Source organism: Gasterosteus aculeatus, chromosome 16 (genome assembly GCF_964276395.1).
Source record: "Gasterosteus aculeatus chromosome 16, fGasAcu3.hap1.1, whole genome shotgun sequence".
Lineage (NCBI taxonomy): Eukaryota > Metazoa > Chordata > Actinopteri > Perciformes > Gasterosteidae > Gasterosteus > Gasterosteus aculeatus.
In genome coordinates, this window is record NC_135704.1 from 896,021 (window position 1) to 913,761 (window position 17,741).

Consider the following 17,741-nt stretch of genomic DNA (forward strand, 5'->3'; position numbering starts at 1 on the left):
ACTGACACGCAACAGAAATGCCACGCCGGCAGTGTGTAACCGGCCTCACACACGTTTGTTTTCATGCCGGTTTTCTCTGTAACACAGGTGTTGTTTCGGTTTCATTACCTTATTTTATTTAACAGTGACATTGTTTCTTAGTTTACAGATTCTTGTGGTGTGAGGATGCTGTGGAAATGTAAGTACTGTGAGTTTATCCGTGAGAAAAGGGGTTACCTTTTAAAACATTATCGGTTAAAACACGGAAACTATGGTAGAACTGTCCCATTTCCCTGCTTACACCAACAATGTGTGTGCATTTGATCAGGCAGCCCTGGAGGCCTGTAAAGACTTGGTTGATGAAATGCAGAAGAGAACAAATGGACCTCTTGTGAAACAGAAGATGGATCAGACGTTTGCTCTGAGAAGAAAAGAGGTAGTGGAGTCGGAACCTGCCATAAGCACGATGGTGAGACGCTGGCCTGCCCTTTTCACTGAAGATCAAGTGTGTTTAAGAAAGAGAACATGACAAATAATTATCTTTCTATTATATAATGTGTCTAGTTGTATATTTCTCTTGACCTCTTTAAAGGAAACATTGGTATTTTTAATTTGGGGCATGATGTTTTTAATTTAAACATCAACATTTCAAATCGTATAAAAAGGACATTCATGGATGTTTTTCAGGACAGCACTACTTCGCAGATGGCTTAGCTGCCTTGTATAGTTCAGTTGATCTAAATTCAGATTTTTATTGTTCTCTGTATTTTTCAGGTCTTCATGGAGTTCAGCAGGATTGTGGGCAAGAACCTCAAGACGGAATTCTATGAGAGCATCGACCGGCACAGTCCTCGTCTCCTCGAGTTATTTGGATCCAAGAGAGGGAATGTTGGACAGACCAATGTGTGTCAGAGTTCCCCCCTCCAGACCCAGGTAAAGTCTGGTTTAGTTCTCCCTCTGGTGGATCTGGGAGAGGTTGGCGTCGCACGCACCTGTCTCAGCTCTGCAATCACGCACCTGCACCGGAGCCACAATCACCAGGGTATAAGAGGGAGAGCCTGACAACCGGCCGACGTCGGATTGTTACTCACGTCACTGACACCTGTCTGGATTCCTGCACGTGGGAGGAGCACTGGGCACCGCGCACTGTCGAGGAGATCATCACCCGGGACCCCATCCTTCATCTGCACTCCTCACGCCCGCTCCTGCTGCACCTCCACAGTCGTGTCGATTAATAAACTGTTAAATTCACTCTCCTCCTGACGGCTGTGCCTGTCTGTGCTGCGTTTGGGTCCAGCCACGTCCCCTACCTGACAGAACGATCCGACCAACTATGGACCCAGCAAACTTCGACACGGTACGTCAGGCGATCTCGTCCCAAGGAGCCATGTTGGGACAGCACCAGTCCTCCCTGCAGGGAATAATGGCCAGCCTGGACTCCCTGTCGAACAGTATCGCCGCGATCCAGGCGCACCTCAGCGCACCACCCCAGCCTCCGGTTCCGAGCCCTTCTGAACCCGTTTCTGTGGTCATGTCCATGCCAGACCACGAGCCCCAGGTCCCCACGCCGGAGAGATATGACGGACACAGCGGCCGGTGCCGCTCGTTTCTGATACAGGTGGGACTGGTGTTCGAGCAACAGCCCCGCTCCTACCGGAGCGAGCGAGCCAAGATCTCCTACATTATTGGATTACTGCGCGGGGAGGCTTTGGAATGGGCATCTGCCGTTTGGGAGAAGCAGGGCGCAATCGCCCAATCATGTGAGTTATTCACCGCGGAGATGCGGAAGATTTTCGATCACCCCGTTCGGGGAAAGGACGCTTCAAAGCGATTGTTATCACTGCGGCAAGGGACACGCAGTGTCGCCGACTATAGCATAGAGTTCCGTATCCTAGCTGCGGAGAGTGGCTGGGATGAGGAGGCACTACAGGGGGTGTTCTACAACGGACTAAATGAGGGCGTTAAGGACAGTCTACTCTCCTACCCCGAGGTACAGGGACTGGAGGAGCTGATCTGTCTCACCACACGGATTAATAACCGTAATAGGGAGCGGAGGCGTGAGCAGGGGATCGCCGTGCTCCAGAGTCGACACTCCTGAGAGGGTTACAGACCCTGAACCCATGCAACTGGGCCGTACCCAAATTTCGGAGGCGGAGCTTCTGCGCAGACGCACAACTAACTGCTGTCTCTATTGTGGCATGTCGGGTCACTTTCGCTCTCGTTGCCCATTAAAGGGGGGAAACGGCCCCGCTCACTGGAAGTAAGGAGGATTCTAGCGAGCGAGCGTCTATGCCCCTCCCCACACATATCACGGACTCCGCTGACGATTTCAGTCAGCAACGGCACTGCAGCAATGGCAGTGGAGGGACTCATTGACTCCGGGGCCGATGACAATTTTATGGATCATAACCTTGTAGACCGATTAGGACTCCGTAGAGTTCCGTTAGAGGAAGTTATTGAGGCGAACTCCCTAGATGGCAGACTACTGGCCAGAATCACGGACAGAACGGAGCCGGTCCAGCTTCAAATATCAGGTAACCATTTTGAGCAGATCAGCTTTCTTGTTTTCAAGTCCCCTCTGGTACCGGTTGTGCTGGGCTACCCCTGGTTAGCAAAGCACAATCCTTCAGTTGACTGGTCCACCAGCTGTATTCTGGGTTGGAGTGATTTCTGTCTGGCTAATTGTTTACAGTCCGCCCGTCCCCAGGGTCCCCAGCAGGGGAGTTTGACGCCTGGCCCCGACCTCACTCTGGTACCGCCTGCTTATCACGACCTGGGCAAAGTATTTAGTAAAGAGCGGGCCCTATCTCTACCCCCTCATCGGCCTTACGATTGTCACATTGAACTGCTGCCCGGGGCCTCCCTACCCAAGGGTAGACTCTACAATATCTCCAGACCAGAGCGAGAGGCCATGGAGAATTACATCAGGGACTCACTGGCAGCTGGAATCATCCGCCCCTCTTCCTCTCCGCTGGGCGCAGGTTTTTTCTTTGTTAAGAAGAAGGACGGCACACTCAGGCCGTGCATTGACTATCGGGGGTTGAATAACGTGTCTGTCAAGAACAAATACCCGTTACCACTAATGAACACTGCTTTTGATTCATTACAGGGCGCTACTGTGTTCACCAAGCTCGACCTCCGCAACGCCTACCACCTGATCCGCATTCGAGAGGGGGATGAGTGGCTCACAGGGTTCAACACCCCCCTGGGCCACTTCGAATACATGGTTATGCCATTCGGTTTAACTAATGCCCCAGCCGTGTTCCAATGTCTAGTTAATGACGTCCTACGTGACATGCTGGGTCGCTTTGTTTTTGTCTACCTGGACGACATACTTGTGTTTTCACAGAATCTGGAGGAACACCAGAGACACGTCCGCCAGGTTCTTCAGCGGCTGCTGGAGAACAGACTCTTTGTGAAAGCGGAGAAGTGTGAATTTAACACCAGGTGCACAAGCTTTCTGGGTTATGTCATCGCCGAGGGAGAGGTAAGAATGGACTCCCAGAAGGTGCAGGCCGTCCTGGAGTGGCCCAGACCCAGCTCCCGTAAGGAGTTACAGAGGTTTCTGGGGTTCGCTAACTTTTATAGGCGGTTCATCCGCAACTACAGCCAGATTGCAGCCCCCCTAACTGACCTTACCTCCAATCTCAGAGCGTTTCGGTGGTCTCCTGGGGCAGAGTCCGCTTTCCAGGAGCTCAGGGAGCGTTTCACGTCGGCACCCATTCTCATCCAACCGGACCCGTCCCTACAGTTCGTAGTAGAGGTCGACGCATCGGAGGTCGGAGCTGGGGCGGTACTCTCCCAGAGAGCTAAGGAGGACAACAAGCTCCATCCCTGCGCGTTCCTCTCCCATCGGCTGTCACCGGCAGAGAGGAACTATGACATTGGCAATAGGGAGTTGCTTGCGGTGAAACTGGCCCTCGAGGAGTGGAGGCATTGGCTGGAGGGGGCGGACCAACCGTTTGTGGTGTGGACGGACCACAAAAACCTTGAATACATCCGGAGTGCCAAACGACTAAATTCCCGACAGGCTAGGTGGGCGCTATTCTTTGGACGCTTTGATTTTGTTCTGTCTTACAGACCCGGATCCCAGAATGGGAAGCCCGATGCCCTGTCCAGGGTCTTCTCAAAGGAGGAGGAGACGAGGAGGACGCCAGAGACCATCCTGCCATTGAGGCGGGTAGTGGGAGCCCTCCAATGGGGCATTGAAGGAGCGGTTCAGGCAGCCCTTAGGAAGGACCCAGGCCCGGGTAAGGGACCTCCGGGTAGGCTGTTTGTCCCCGAGGGAATGCGACCGGCGGTGTTGGAGTGGGGCCATGCCTCCAAGCTGACTTGTCACCCGGGTGTCGCACGTACCATGTCCTTTCTGCGGCGACGGTTCTGGTGGCCTGCTATGGGGGAGGACGTTCGGATGTATTTGGCGGCTTGTCCGGTGTGCGCACAAAACAAGGGCTCAAACCGGCCAAGCGTGGGGTTATTGAGGCCATTGCCCATCCCTCATCGTCCCTGGTCCCACCTAGCCATGGACTTTGTCACTGGACTTCCCCCGTCCGGGGGTAACACGGTGGTGTTAACAATCGTGGACAGGTTCAGTAAATTTGCTCATTTCCTACCCTTGCCTAAGCTCCCATCGGCCAAGGAAACAGCGGACATTATGGTGCGGGAGATATTCCGTATTCACGGCCTGCCTACCGACATTGTTTCGGACCGTGGCCCTCAGTTTGCATCAGCAGTGTGGAGGGCCTTTTGCACGGCAGTCGGAGCTACTGCCAGCCTCTCTTCCGGGCTCCATCCTCAGACTAACGGCCAGGCAGAGAGGGCCAACCAGAAGATGGAGTCGACCCTACGATGCCTGGCTTCCTCTGAACCCTCCACCTGGTCTGAGCAGATCCCATGGGCGGAGTACGCCCACAACACGCTTCCCACTACAGCGACAGGTATGTCCCCATTCCAGTGTGTTTACGGCTATCAACCTCCCTTGTTCCCGTCCCAGGAGAAGGAGCTGGCCGTACCGTCGATACAGCAGCAGTTTCGCCGATACCATCGGACCTGGCACCGCGCCCGGGCATCCTTGCTGAGAGCCTCTGAGCAGTACCAGCGACAGGCTAACCGCCGACGCACCCCGGCACCTTCATACTCAGTGGGAGACAGGGTTTGGCTGTCAACCAAGGACCTGCCCCTCCGCACGGACTCCAAGAAGCTATCGCAAAGGTTCATCGGCCCCTTCCCCATCGAACGCATCATCAACCCCACGGTGGTCCTTCTCAAGCTCCCTCGGTCCCTTCGTGTACACCCAGCGTTCCACGTATCGTGCATTAAACCGGCGTCTGTTTGTCACCTCCTTCCCCCCCCACCTCCTCTGCCGCCTCCCCGAATGATTGACGGGGCCCCAGCCTTTACTGTAAAGAGGGTTCTGAACTCCCGACGCAGAGGGAGGGGCTACCAGTTTTTGATAGACTGGGAGGGTTATGGGCCGGAGGAGAGGTGTTGGGTTTCCCGGCGCCTGATCCTGGACCCCAGCATGATCCGGGAGTTTTATCGGCGGAAGCCGGGGGCTCCAGGTGGACCGCCCGGTGGCGGTCGTGGGGGGAGGGGTACTGTCAGAGTTCCCCCCTCCAGACCCAGGTAAAGTCTGGTTTAGTTCTCCCTCTGGTGGATCTGGGAGAGGTTGGCGTCGCACGCACCTGTCTCAGCTCTGCAATCACGCACCTGCACCGGAGCCACAATCACCAGGGTATAAGAGGGAGAGCCTGACAACCGGCCGACGTCGGATCGTTACTCACGTCACTGACACCTGTCTGGATTCCTGCACGTGGGAGGAGCACTGGGCACCGCGCACTGTCGAGGAGATCATCACCCGGGACCCCATCCTTCATCTGCACTCCTCACGCCCGCTCCTGCTGCACCTCCACAGTCGTGTCGATTAATAAACTGTTAAATTCACTCTCCTCCTGACGGCTGTGTCTGTCTGTTCTGCGTTTGGGTCCAGCCACGTCCCCTACCTGACAATGTGAGTCCATACACATTATGTACTTGGCATTGTTTTTCTTAGGTTAGGTATAAACATCATATCACAATGCTCCTCTATTAGTTGCATAATTCTATCCAAACATTGCTCGGCCTGTTTAAGCTTTCTTAGAGATCATTATTTGTTTTTCTATTTAGCTATCTAACTTGTGGTACTGTGTTTAATTCCCAAAAGACTACAGAGCCAACTGAGTGTCAGAGGGCTTCCTATCATCCTGGGGACAACCCCACAGACGTCTTCAAAGCAGGCTTTGTGAGTAAGCTCTTGCTTTCTTATAATTTTTAATGAAAGTTTTTTTTCAAATGAGAAATATAATGTAATGAGTGGGCTCTTCTGTTTTTCTGTATTTAGGAATCTGACGATGAGGATTCTTTTTGTGACCCAGACATTGGGAGACTTATTATTGAGCGTGAAGGTGCTGTGCTCACATCCTCCCAGCATCTCAGTCCAGCCTCGTTGGAAATCATCATTGAGGGAGAAGTCGTGATGGACAACATTCAAGATCTGCCCAAAGCAATGTGCATTCTGTTTGGACTCATGTATGCACTCCATCTTAACTGCCCCAAGACTATGAAGCTCACATTTCAGTTCATCCAACAGGTATTGCTCTTGTTAGGCCACACTGACCTAAAGCCAAAGCTACAGACTTTGAAAAATCAGCGCGCAATGTAAAGAGATGTCAAGTCTACTTTAAGAAACTGTTGACTATTTTTGTTTTCTTACCTGTGGGGTAAACCTTTTTATTTTCTGTAAAACAGGTGGACAAAGAGACGCATAAAACGCAGACACACACACAGACACATACAACACCAACACACAAAACTGACACACCTATACACACTTATATTTTGTGGGAAGCGTGCTAAAGGATGTGACTTGTGTGACAATATAAACTGAGCGGAGTTGTAGCGGAAAGACATAGGACATTGTTATATTATATACATGTTTCAGTTCTTCATCAGTCTATGTAGATTAAATTAGATATTGTTCTGATATGATAGTCTGTTGCTTCATGCTCTGGCCTCCCTTCATTGAGGCAGATGAAACAGATCCTTTTTGTGATTAGCTGTGTTTGGCCATTTTTATTAAAAGTAAAATGCATTGGAGCATTTACAGGTGTTTCTGTTTTTTTTATCCAATTTAATTGAAACAATGTTTAATAACATATTTAATTAGAGGAAAATACAATAATTGTGTTAAATGATGAGTAGCAATAACAAGTCATAATAGCTAGTTTTATCTAATGATTTTGAGTACACACTACTAATAAATATAAATACTAAAGTTAAGGTTCCACGGTAATACAACGCAACATGTTTAGTTTCAGCTTGTATAAAAACTTACGGTTCCACGTTAATACAACACAACATTTCTAGTTTCAGCTTGTATAAAAACTTACAGTTCCACGTTAATACAACGCAACATGTTTAGTTTCAAGTTGTGTAAAAACTTACAGTTCCACGTTAATACAACGCAACATTTCTAGTTTCAGGTTGTGTAAAAACTTACAGTTCCACGTTAATACAACGCAACATTTCTAGTTTCAGGTTGTGTAAAAACTAAAGTGGGATAGGGCAACGGATTTCCACACAATTCGCGAGTAAAGTCAACTAATTTGGGTTTACAGTGTAAGAGCAGAAAGGCGTGAATGTGCAGGAGTACCCCTCTGATAAGGAGTGAAGTGTTAGTCCGCTATTCAAGCGGCTATGTATCCTGGAATGAAAGGTTTTGACCCTATTTCTGCATAACCCAACACACCCACGTGTAATACAATATGTTTCACATTATCCCAGTATTATTCAAAATGTAAGTGGTCGGCATTCTAGTACTCGCTTGATCAACACACATGGACTCACATTATCTTGTGTCCATTTTTCCATTTTCAAACTTATGAACCATTAAACTAACACAACCAATTAAACAACTTAGTCCCTTTTATATTTTTAATTGTTTACTATTTATTTACTTGTGTCTATACATATATATGTATGTATGTGAATTTTTTGGGTGGATTTCTTTGCCGAAAAGGATACGTTCTGGGCCAAGCAGAAGGCACCCGGTGAGCACAAGACGACATTTCAACGTTGAAATTGGGTTGAAATTAGGTCTGAACGTATAAGACCTCATTTCAACGTCTTTTCAACTGGCTAAAAGGTGGATGAAACATCAATGTGTCAATTTGTGTTTTCATCAACCTGTGGAACTCAGGAATGTACGTATCAGTTTTATGATGCTATCATGACATCTGTATAGTTATACAACCTTTTTTGTTCAAAATAAGTTTTTTTTAACCTTTTAATCACCTTTGAAGCCTTTGCAGGGTAAAATAATGCCTAAAACAGACATTATGGAGGAATGCTTTAGTGTTTTCATCAACCTATTAGCTGAGGAATGTCGTGTCATGATGAATGCCTAAAACGAACAGCTTCGAAGAGCCCATTGGTTGACTGTGTTTTCATCAAATTACCTCAGGAATGCACAAGTCTCAGTTTCTTGATGTTATCTTCATTTCTGGCTATTTTTACAACCTGACTTCATTGAACCTTTTTTAAAAACGTTTCATCTTTTCATCCCTTTTAAAGCTTTTGCAGGCTGAGAAAAGGCCAAAAGCGGACTCAATAGAAGAATGCATTGATTGACAACCTGGGAATCCAGGAAGGTGCGGAACCATTATCACTTTCATGATGTTATGATGACTCCTGGATAGTTTTAGGGCAGGCGCATGCTTCTGCGTCTGTGTCGACGCACTCGTTTCAATGCATGGTTCTAAAGTCTCGCGTGCGTTGCAGAGCAATTCACCTCCAGAACAACAGGTGGAGTGACGTGTTTTTGTTGAAGACGACCTAGAGAGTCACGTCTATTTATTTATTTGTTTATTTATCATAGACGTTATTGCCCCGTGCATCCACACTGCTGCTTTTCATCGCGGACACATTTGTCCCGTATTTTCCTCCACAACTTTGTTTACCTCTCGACCGGCAAACCGGCGTTTGCGGCGATCTCCCTCCGTGAATCCAACCCGCTTATACAACCCGCCAATGACGGCTTGTTTAAGCGACAGACGTTCTTAAATCTGATCCGTTCTCTCGTAAACATCCTTCGTTTTAATAATGGCGGCGGACCAATCGCAGCCTGGTGCGCTGCGGGCGGCTTGCGTTGCTTGAAAAATGGCTCGACACACGCAAGGAGGTGTGAAAAGCGACGCTCGCGTCTGCGTCGCTCTGAAAACGCAGAAGCATAAACTAGGCTTAACTTCTCCACACCCTGTCACGGTGGCGAGCGCCGTGCACGATAAACACAGGAGGATCACGTGACGTGCACGGCCCTGCGCAGTCCCGCCTCGCGCACTGCCCGCTGCGCAGACTCGGTTTACGCAGACGGACTGACGTCACTTCATGAATGTAGTTTTGGTGGAGCAAAGTGTCACCAAACCAGAGACAGAAAACACAACTCTTAAAGATGCTTTGGTTTGAGGGCTCAATTCCTGATGCCATTAACTTAGCGAAACAGCGGAGCTGCGTGTTTGTGGTTGTCATTACAGGTACGTGTCCGGTTAGCTAACTTAGCTAAATTAATTCAAGCCTCAATAGGTACCGAGTGATGGGAAGCTAACGCGCTAGCGCGATAGCATTAAACCATTAGCCAGCTTGCATAAGCAGCTGCTAATGATACGTGTCATTGTGCATAGTGGAACGCGCCGACAGGACAGAAACGGTAACATAACTATGGCGTACAAGCTAACGTCTACGCTGCTCCCTCACAGTGTTTTCACCGGCCTATGGAGCCGTACTGGTCCCCACGTCCATTTACTGTCGATAGAGGACGAAGGACTAATGATGGGAGCAGATAAATGAGTGTGCCCCTCGGTTATTGGTGTGACTTTGTTGGGCAGATGGTTACGCGGCTGGGAGGTAAAGAAAAGGTCAAGTCACCACCATGGTTATTATTGCATCACAGGCAGCAGCGCTAGCCGTGACGGAGTTAGCTAACTATAGCTCTCCGTGAAGCGTCCCGACTTGTTCCAGGCTGTGTCTCTGCTCTCTGTCCTCAGGGACAGACGACCTGTCCGGGCAGCTGATCGCCAGCTGGGAGGATGACAAAGTGTCAGAGGAAGCGAAGAACTGCTGTGTGACCATCAGAGTCGATGCCAAGAGGTACCGACGTGTTTCATACATGTACAGCTACGTTGTATTTGCAAAGTAACTTACTGTTTTTAACATGTCCCCATGGCAGTCTCCCCTAAGCAACACACGATGTCCCCCCACAGCGTGTGATGCCTGAACAATCCGAGCCCAAGTAGTTTACTAGTTAGCATTAGCTTACCTAGCTAACCCTTACCTCCGTGTTCTCAACCCTGGCTGCTCGCCTGCCAGTTTGTCTGCGTCCGCCCCTCAGAAAGCCTCTCTGGTTTACTTTTCACTGCTCACAATGTTCATGTTTATTGAGATCCAACATAATGCTGCAATCTTTCTTCCACAGTGAGCCATGTGTGCAGTTCTCACAGATCTGTATCTTTTTTGTAATCCTATATATTTCCAACCTGAATGAATAGCGTGGACCTACTTTTACTCATAGGCTGAATAACACAGGAAATGATCATTTAAACCCTCAAACATTAACAATATCATCTTCTCTGGCAGGAGTTTGCACCCTGTAAACATGACACTAGGTACCACAAATAGACGCGCTACTAGATGTTCAAGGGGCCCAGTGGGACTGATTCCCTCCAGAATGACCTGATTAATGCGCGGCCTGTAAGGCTGGTTTAGTCTCTCTGCCCTTTAGCAGAATGTTCACTTTAAAGTATACATGGACAAACTGAGTCGTCTGGGTGTGATTTGTTTACTATCTCGTGGCTAGAACTTTGAGTCAGACTTTTGACAGCGCATTTCAATAATTCAATAAGCCATGATCTTATCTCGATGACTGTGGTGGAATGATATATGCTCAGCGAAGGGTGCTATTTATCATGCAAGACCGCGAACAAATGAAATTTGCCAGGAGCTTGATCCTTAACCAGCACCCCCCCACCTGCGTGAAGATCCAGTGGTGTGCGTACCCTCTAGCTTCTTTATCGGGGAGAACGGCATCCCCCTGGAGGTCATCGCCGGCTGCGTGTCTGCTGAAGAACTCATGAAAAGAATCAACAGGGTGAAGCAGGTACGGCCACAAATATTCGTTCACAGGGATTTACAGTTTGCTCGAGCCCTTTGCATGTTTTATCTAGCCGGCCGCAGTACCCCAAGAAACAGCTAGCAGCTGGGGATGGAAATGTGTGTTGGCTAGTCAAAGGAATGACTTTGGTCCATATCGAAATATCTCAACCGGGTTTTTTTTAATCTTCTTGTTATGTGGATTGACATGAAAGTCTCTCCAGACAATCATGTCCAATCACTATTTTCGATTACATCTGAGCTACTGCCTCTGTATCTGCTCAATATCTATATGATGTTCTCTGATGATGGTTCTGCCTTTTCTTCTGACAGATGCATGCTCAGCAGTTTGGAGGTGATGCAGTGTTACCAGCGGCAAGTGGTCCGGTGGAGACCACCCCTCTCTATAGCACCACTCCAGTGCCAGCTCCAGCAACGCTTGTTGGGTCGGACACAGAACCTGCAGCAGTGCCACAGATGGCAACAGGTGAGTGGATCACATCCAGTGAGTTTCAAAAGGACAGTTTAGTGCACCTTATTCATCATTATTTTATAATTTACTGCTTTTAATCCGTTTCCGTTTTCAGCATGGGGAGTAAAAGGAGATCCAACATGTTTCTAGATGTGTAGAAGGCAGACTGAGATACTGTATGACATTACATTACATTACAGGTCATATGGCTGACGCTTTTATCCAAAGTGACTTGCATTTCATTTTTAACCCATGGCTTTTACATTTTGCCCGGGGAGCAATCAGGGGTTAGGTGTCTTGCTCAGGGACACTTCGACCATCTGATATAGTTTATATATCAGATGTCTTATGGAGATGCCAGCGCACATTTGTCCTGGATCTTTTCTTTATTGATTTGTTTGTGATAAAGTCCTTTTACGTTGGTCAGTTTGGGGGGGAAAAGGGTTTTGAATGTTTTACTCTGAACGTACATTTAATTTAATGTTGTATATGAAAGAGGAGACATGCACCCGTATCATTTTTGCTATATTTGTGATATCACAGCTGAGTGAAGTGCATTAATGACTCTTTCTTTTCTTTGGCTTAAGCTAACATTAGCTGTGTTTATCAGATAATATGTATCTAACAGATGTTGGGGTTGTCACACCCGATCACAGAAAGGGCCAAATAAGAAACTGAGTGAGTTTGACATGTCTGGGGGAGTAAAGGTGAATCTGTAGCGATACGCGTGATGCACAGCTGTGGCAGTGAGATCAGATAAGACTGCTATAAACATTCACAAACATTTTCTGCCAAGATTTTTTAAAATCCTAGTACTAGTTTTTCTTAATCTACATCGAAGTAATTATTGCAACCAACTCATTTTGTTTACAGGAGATTCAACTTTTGTTTCCTTTATAGTGCCTTAAATACTTGTTGGCGTTTCTACAGTTACACTCGTTCTCGTTTTACCTCCGTACAGTGGACTGTTTTAAAGGCTATCAGAGAATAATGCAACAGCTTTCTCTGCTCACCGTGGAGTCACATATTTACACGTCCAGTCCTTTAGATTTCTTCATGGGTCATTGCAAACTTATCTGTCCGAGTCTGATTCTTTCAACATTAAATACTAGCATCGCTTTCATAAAGGCCACAGAAAAATCCCATTAGATACTTGTATGACAAGCAAGCATTAGCCATCATTTTGACAGATCTTTGGATGGAGAATGAATACACTTTGTTGTTTTGTGCTAACAAGTTGTCAATAACTCATTAACTCCGCCCTTTTCTCGCAGCATCCCTCTCCAGCACAGCTGATGACGGCCGCCTTGCAGCCCCAATGGCTCCTGCAGAGAATGCTGCTCAGAGTGAAGGCCACCTGGAGGCCAGGGTGGAAAGGTAGGAGCCTCTTAGACAGAAAATGTGCGCTCTCATTTGCGATGGTCTGTCTCAGTCGAACATACTGAGATTGATCGTGAGATTGATATTTAAACCGAAAGGAATCAATGTGAGGAAGGAAGTGGCATTCACTCAGCCTGTCACTGTTCACTTGACCTTCTGAAGGTAGGCGTTTTCTCGTATTGTCCCGTCAGGTTAACTAAGAAAGTGGAGGAGAGGAGAGAACAAAAGAAGAAGGGAGAAGAAGAGGTAAGGCGATGGCCTCTAACGGGCACAAGAGCACTGCATACTTTTCTATGGAGGCTTGGCACACAGTCCTTGTGGCTCTCTGTGTAGTCTGGAGTACTTGGTACTTGTACATCCGACTTTCTGGTGTCAAAGTTTGTTTCCCTTTATACAAGCTCTCGTATTAATAGCTTCCAGTAATAAGCCCAGGCTGCTGTCATACGGCTTAGCAAACGTCACTTTAGTAAAAGGAAAATGCTAACAAAGGCCTATTGTTTACAAAAGCAGTTAGTTTACAGACTTTGTGCCAGTGCGTGAATTTGTGGATTCAAACAGGACCTCTGACCTCCTCGTGTTGCCTGTGATTCAGAAGGAGATCCAAGTGGAAGTAGAGCGGCGGAAGATGGGGAAGGATGTGCAGGACTTGAAGAAGAAGCAGGAAGAGGAGAGGACCAAGCGACTCCTGGAAGAAAGGAACAAGGAGAAGGCTGAGGAAAAGGCTGCCAGGGAGCGAGTCAGACAGCAGATAGCTTTGGTACGCACGTCTCTACCTTCACGTCACAGATTAACTATTAAGTTGGATCCACTTGTGACATTACTATATGACTTCAAAGAAAACTGAGGATAACTGTGGACAATTCTTTGTTCTTCTACATCTCTATGTACTGGACACACTACTGGTTAATCGCTTGTTCATCTTTCATATGGAGGTTTGCAGCCCTATTCAACTCACAGCCAACACGAGCATCATAAATACATCAAATCGGTGCAGTGATTGTGCAGTGTGCAATCACTTATCTCAAAGATTTTCCAGACCGTGTCCCCCAAGATCCTAAAAACTATGAGAATCCAGCTTAGACCCGTCTCTCTTTGGGGCTATGGCAATATATTTGATATACTTGATGTATTGCAGCTTGTTGTACGTGGGATGATGTAAATGACAAACATAATGTACAAACCGTATTAGTCTCGTCATTTTTCAAAAGCGCTTTGCTTCTGACTGTTGGTGTGAGTTCAACAGGATCATATCACATTTCAATTTGATTTGATTGTATTCATTAAACCTTCGTCCTGCAGGACCGAGCTGACCGGGCAGCTCGCTATGCCAGAACCCAGGAGGAGGAGCGGACGGCCAAGCAGGCCGTCCTGCAGGCCAGGCAGGCCCAGAAGGAGGCCGTGGTCAGGGAGAGGAGGTATCGTAGCCTTTATCATGCTGGAGTGAACGTATCCACGTAGGCAAATTAAAACCACTTACACACAAGTCATTTTAAAATCTAAACGGCAGAAGAAAAGATGCTCATTGCTGAAAATGAGCAGGAAACATTTAAAGGGATTTAAAGGGACAGGGAACATTGAAAGAGGTTTGCCCCATGAATCCTTTAAATTGCCAGTTGTTGGCATTCTGTCCATCCATTTTATAATATTTCAAGAATGATGAACAATGTTAGAAAGAAGCTCCGTATGTTTAAGAAATGTCCACGTACAGAGTTAAAGGACGAACACGCAGCCACAATGAGCAAAGCTCCGAGTACACTTTGAGGATGGCTTCTTTCCGCTCAGGGGGACCTGAACAGGACACAGCTTTCATTGTTTAATGCTGTCTAGAGCGCCTTTCCACCGGTGTAGAACTACTAATGAAGGGCTCATTTACCAAATCCAAACGGCTGCTGGTCCCGAGTAACACACTCTCTTCCTCTAGCACCATTGCGAGGATACAGTTCCGCCTCCCAGACGGCTCGGCCTTCACCAACCAGTTCCCGTCCCAGAGCAGACTGCAGGAAGCTCGCAACTTTGCTGTTCAGGTCTGACCCGAGTCCTTTCATGCTGCTCCATCCATGTTTGATTTCCTCAAGGGAACAAGAACTCCTTCCTCTAGAAATCCAGGACTTACCAACACCATATAGTAGCTTTTAATCGTAGAACTGGGGTACTGGATCATTCCCATCAACTGTTGTGACACTTGTGTTCATATTCTAGGGTCTGAGGTATGATGGAGAACATCAATGCTTCCACGTCAGACAGCAGGTCACATTTGCTAGTAAAGTTTTGTGTTGCTTAGGAAGTAGGAAACCGCTACGGAAACTTCTCCCTGGCAACCATGTTCCCTCGGCGGGAGTTCACCAGTGAAGACCTGGACAAGACTCTGCTGGAGCTGGAACTGGCTCCAAGTGCTTCCATCGTGCTTCTCCCAGTGAGTAGACCAGAGTCCTTCTTCCTCCCCGGGACCACGTGGGCCCTGAAGCATACGAATAGACCAAAGCAGCTCAGGAGGGACACCTGACATGAGTGTGGCCTAATGCCATGTTTTACTAAAGTTCCCCCTCTATATTCATCAGTAGTAAATCCACACACCTTGGATCACTTTCTAGATTCTATTCATTTCTTGTCCAATAACTTGTCACAACGTCTACTAAATGAGAGCAGTCAGCTTCAGATGTGATGTCCCTCCTGACTTCATCTCTCCTGTAAACAACAGGAGAATATCTCATTTTGAATGTGGTATAATATGCTCACCTACATGCGTGTGTCCGTCCCCCCCATGTGGTTAGCGCAGCTTTGTATTCCTTCAACGTCCTCTTGCCTCATCGTATGCGGATGCTCTGCCCTCTAGCAGTCCAGCCGGCCCGCGAACACAGTGATGCAGTCCTCTGATGGTGGTCTCTGGGCTGTTCTGGGCACACTCCTCTACCCTCTGCTGGCTGTGTGGAGATTCCTCAGTGCCTTCCTGTTTGCTAGCCCGCCCCCTGCTGGAGCGGAATCCAGAGGCCACGGCCAGCCGTCCGGCTCCTACGCCAACGCGGCCTCCGACAAAGCCAAGAGGTCAGTGCTTCCCCTGGGTTCACAACGCGGGGGGCGCAAGGACCGGCTGACGTGGGGGGGTAGCAGTCATTGCACATGTGCACGTGTCGGGGTGGAACCGCCGCGCGCAGCAAGGAGTGGATTGACACACGATAATAATGGATGATGATGATGATGATGATGATGATGATATAACAAACAACAAGTCAGGAAAGCGATCCAATCGCATCCCGTTTCATCCGCTGGATGTGGGACGTCCCCCACGTCCCGTCATGCTGGTGAAGCTGCTCACTGATCGGGCCGTGGTGCTCTTATCTCATTCAATGATCTGTAACCCATTTTATTCAGGCCGTAACGCATCCCAAGTCCATGACTGACTCATTCTCCACCAATGGAGCCCACTGAGGTTCCCGTTTGCTGTGGTGTGACCTGGTATCACTCTGTCTGTGGTGATTCAGTCGCTTTGTGTCCTCCCATCAGAGAAACTGACTCTAAGCAGCCTGAGGAGAAGCGTCCCAAGGACTTCACGAAGGATGGCAAAGTCTGCCGGCTGCGGACTCAGGAGGACAGTGAGGACGAGAACAACACCTGGAATGGGAACTCCACCCAGCAGATGTAGCGCCGGAACAGTGGTGATTAGTTCAGGATGACCAGTTGACGGTTTCTGTTTCCTCCTCCTCTTCCTGTCTCTAGGTCTGCATGGGTACATCTCCAATAATCAACACAACATCCTTTGTTTTTGTGTTGATTATGACATGATAGTGTTTCCTAACCCGGGCTGAGGCTCCACCACGTCAGTGGGATCAAACGCGCTGAGGTCAATGAGCGTATGAAGATGTTGTAATCTGAGCCTGGCTCCACAATAAACTGACTCATTGTGTTTTGGAAATGTTTAACTTTTGAAAAGTGCTTTGCTGAGTGCCAGTGACCCCTGCAGACTATGACCTAATGGTTTGATGATTACATTTTTGTTTTAAATGTATGAAATATTTGATCTGTTGCTGTTTCAGTTCTACAGAGGTGGCGGTCCACCAACAAACCGGCACACCTTGGTATTCTGTTCTCGGTGTAGTTCTCATTCCAACAATGAAAATAAAAGCAGCCTGTTTTTCAAAAAGCCCCTGAAATGTGTCTGAAAATGCTTTGTGTGACATCCGGGCCGGCATGGATTTGGAGTCTGGACTTCATGGTTAAGCTGTGGTTCATGTTTTACCTGGAGACCAACCATGGTTTCTACTGTGGAAAAGAGAAGACATCAGCTCACAAGTCCAGAACATTGGTTTTAACAACGTATTATTTCATTTCCCCTCAACATGTCATTGAAGGGATTCGTATGTCCTGTGTTCAATAAAAATACATAAACACAAATAATGAATGAATCATAAAATCGTATCTGCTGGTAGAAGTGGATCTTGTGCCTTGAAGCAGAACACCGTATAAATACTCAATGCAACTTGTTAATCCGGTAACCGGCCACAGAGAGAAGATACTGTGAGGATAACTATTGCTCTCATAAACTCGATGCTTGTTTCCTCTCTCGCATGTTTTCCTTACGTCTTCATGCTTCCACTGAAACGCATTAGTTCCCATCATCCACTCTAGTGTGTGTCTGAGGCCCAAATGTACTAAAAGGTATAAATGACGTCTTTAGGCAGCACAATGTGGAAAGTTCCATTCTTTGATGTCTTTTCAGACATGACTTCTGAGG

The 17,741-nt window shown here is 47.8% G+C and overlaps 3 protein-coding genes across 8 annotated transcripts; all 3 read left to right on the forward strand.

Annotated features, from left to right (window-relative positions):
• The first annotated feature begins 193 nt into the window (after window positions 1-193).
• Window positions 194-7,122, forward strand: LOC120833632 (uncharacterized). Of its 3 annotated transcripts, none has more exons than XM_078091298.1 (4): window positions 194-415; window positions 754-882; window positions 6,182-6,259; window positions 6,359-7,122. In XM_078091298.1, exons 1-4 carry the CDS (start codon window positions 251-253, stop codon window positions 6,677-6,679), a joined length of 693 nt encoding a protein of 230 aa, XP_077947424.1. In that variant the 5' UTR covers window positions 194-250; the 3' UTR covers window positions 6,680-7,122. The 3 variants fall into 3 exon arrangements, with proteins under 3 accessions (XP_077947424.1, XP_077947422.1, XP_077947423.1); XM_078091296.1 differs by having other exon boundaries at window positions 197-484; XM_078091297.1 differs by having other exon boundaries at window positions 203-448.
• On the forward strand, window positions 1,175-5,711 carry LOC144388843 (uncharacterized). Its single transcript, XM_078091295.1, has 2 exons — window positions 1,175-1,597; window positions 4,778-5,711. The coding sequence occupies exons 1-2, from the start codon at window positions 1,313-1,315 to the stop codon at window positions 5,606-5,608; spliced, it is 1,116 nt and encodes a 371-aa protein (XP_077947421.1). The 5' UTR covers window positions 1,175-1,312; the 3' UTR covers window positions 5,609-5,711.
• Window positions 7,123-9,184: 2,062 nt separating the features above from the next.
• On the forward strand, window positions 9,185-17,150 carry ubxn4 (UBX domain protein 4). Of its 4 annotated transcripts, none has more exons than XM_040201259.2 (13): window positions 9,185-9,548; window positions 10,059-10,161; window positions 10,487-10,515; window positions 11,049-11,167; window positions 11,494-11,647; window positions 12,907-13,009; window positions 13,204-13,258; window positions 13,605-13,769; window positions 14,312-14,427; window positions 14,934-15,036; window positions 15,294-15,425; window positions 15,849-16,054; window positions 16,514-17,150. In XM_040201259.2, exons 1-13 carry the CDS (start codon window positions 9,467-9,469, stop codon window positions 16,650-16,652), a joined length of 1,506 nt encoding a protein of 501 aa, XP_040057193.2. In that variant the 5' UTR covers window positions 9,185-9,466; the 3' UTR covers window positions 16,653-17,150. The 4 variants fall into 4 exon arrangements, with proteins under 4 accessions (XP_040057193.2, XP_040057192.2, XP_040057194.2 ...); XM_040201258.2 differs by having other exon boundaries at window positions 9,305-9,548; window positions 15,846-16,054; XM_040201260.2 differs by having other exon boundaries at window positions 9,307-9,548; window positions 13,608-13,769; window positions 15,846-16,054.
• The last annotated feature ends 591 nt before the right edge of the window (window positions 17,151-17,741 follow it).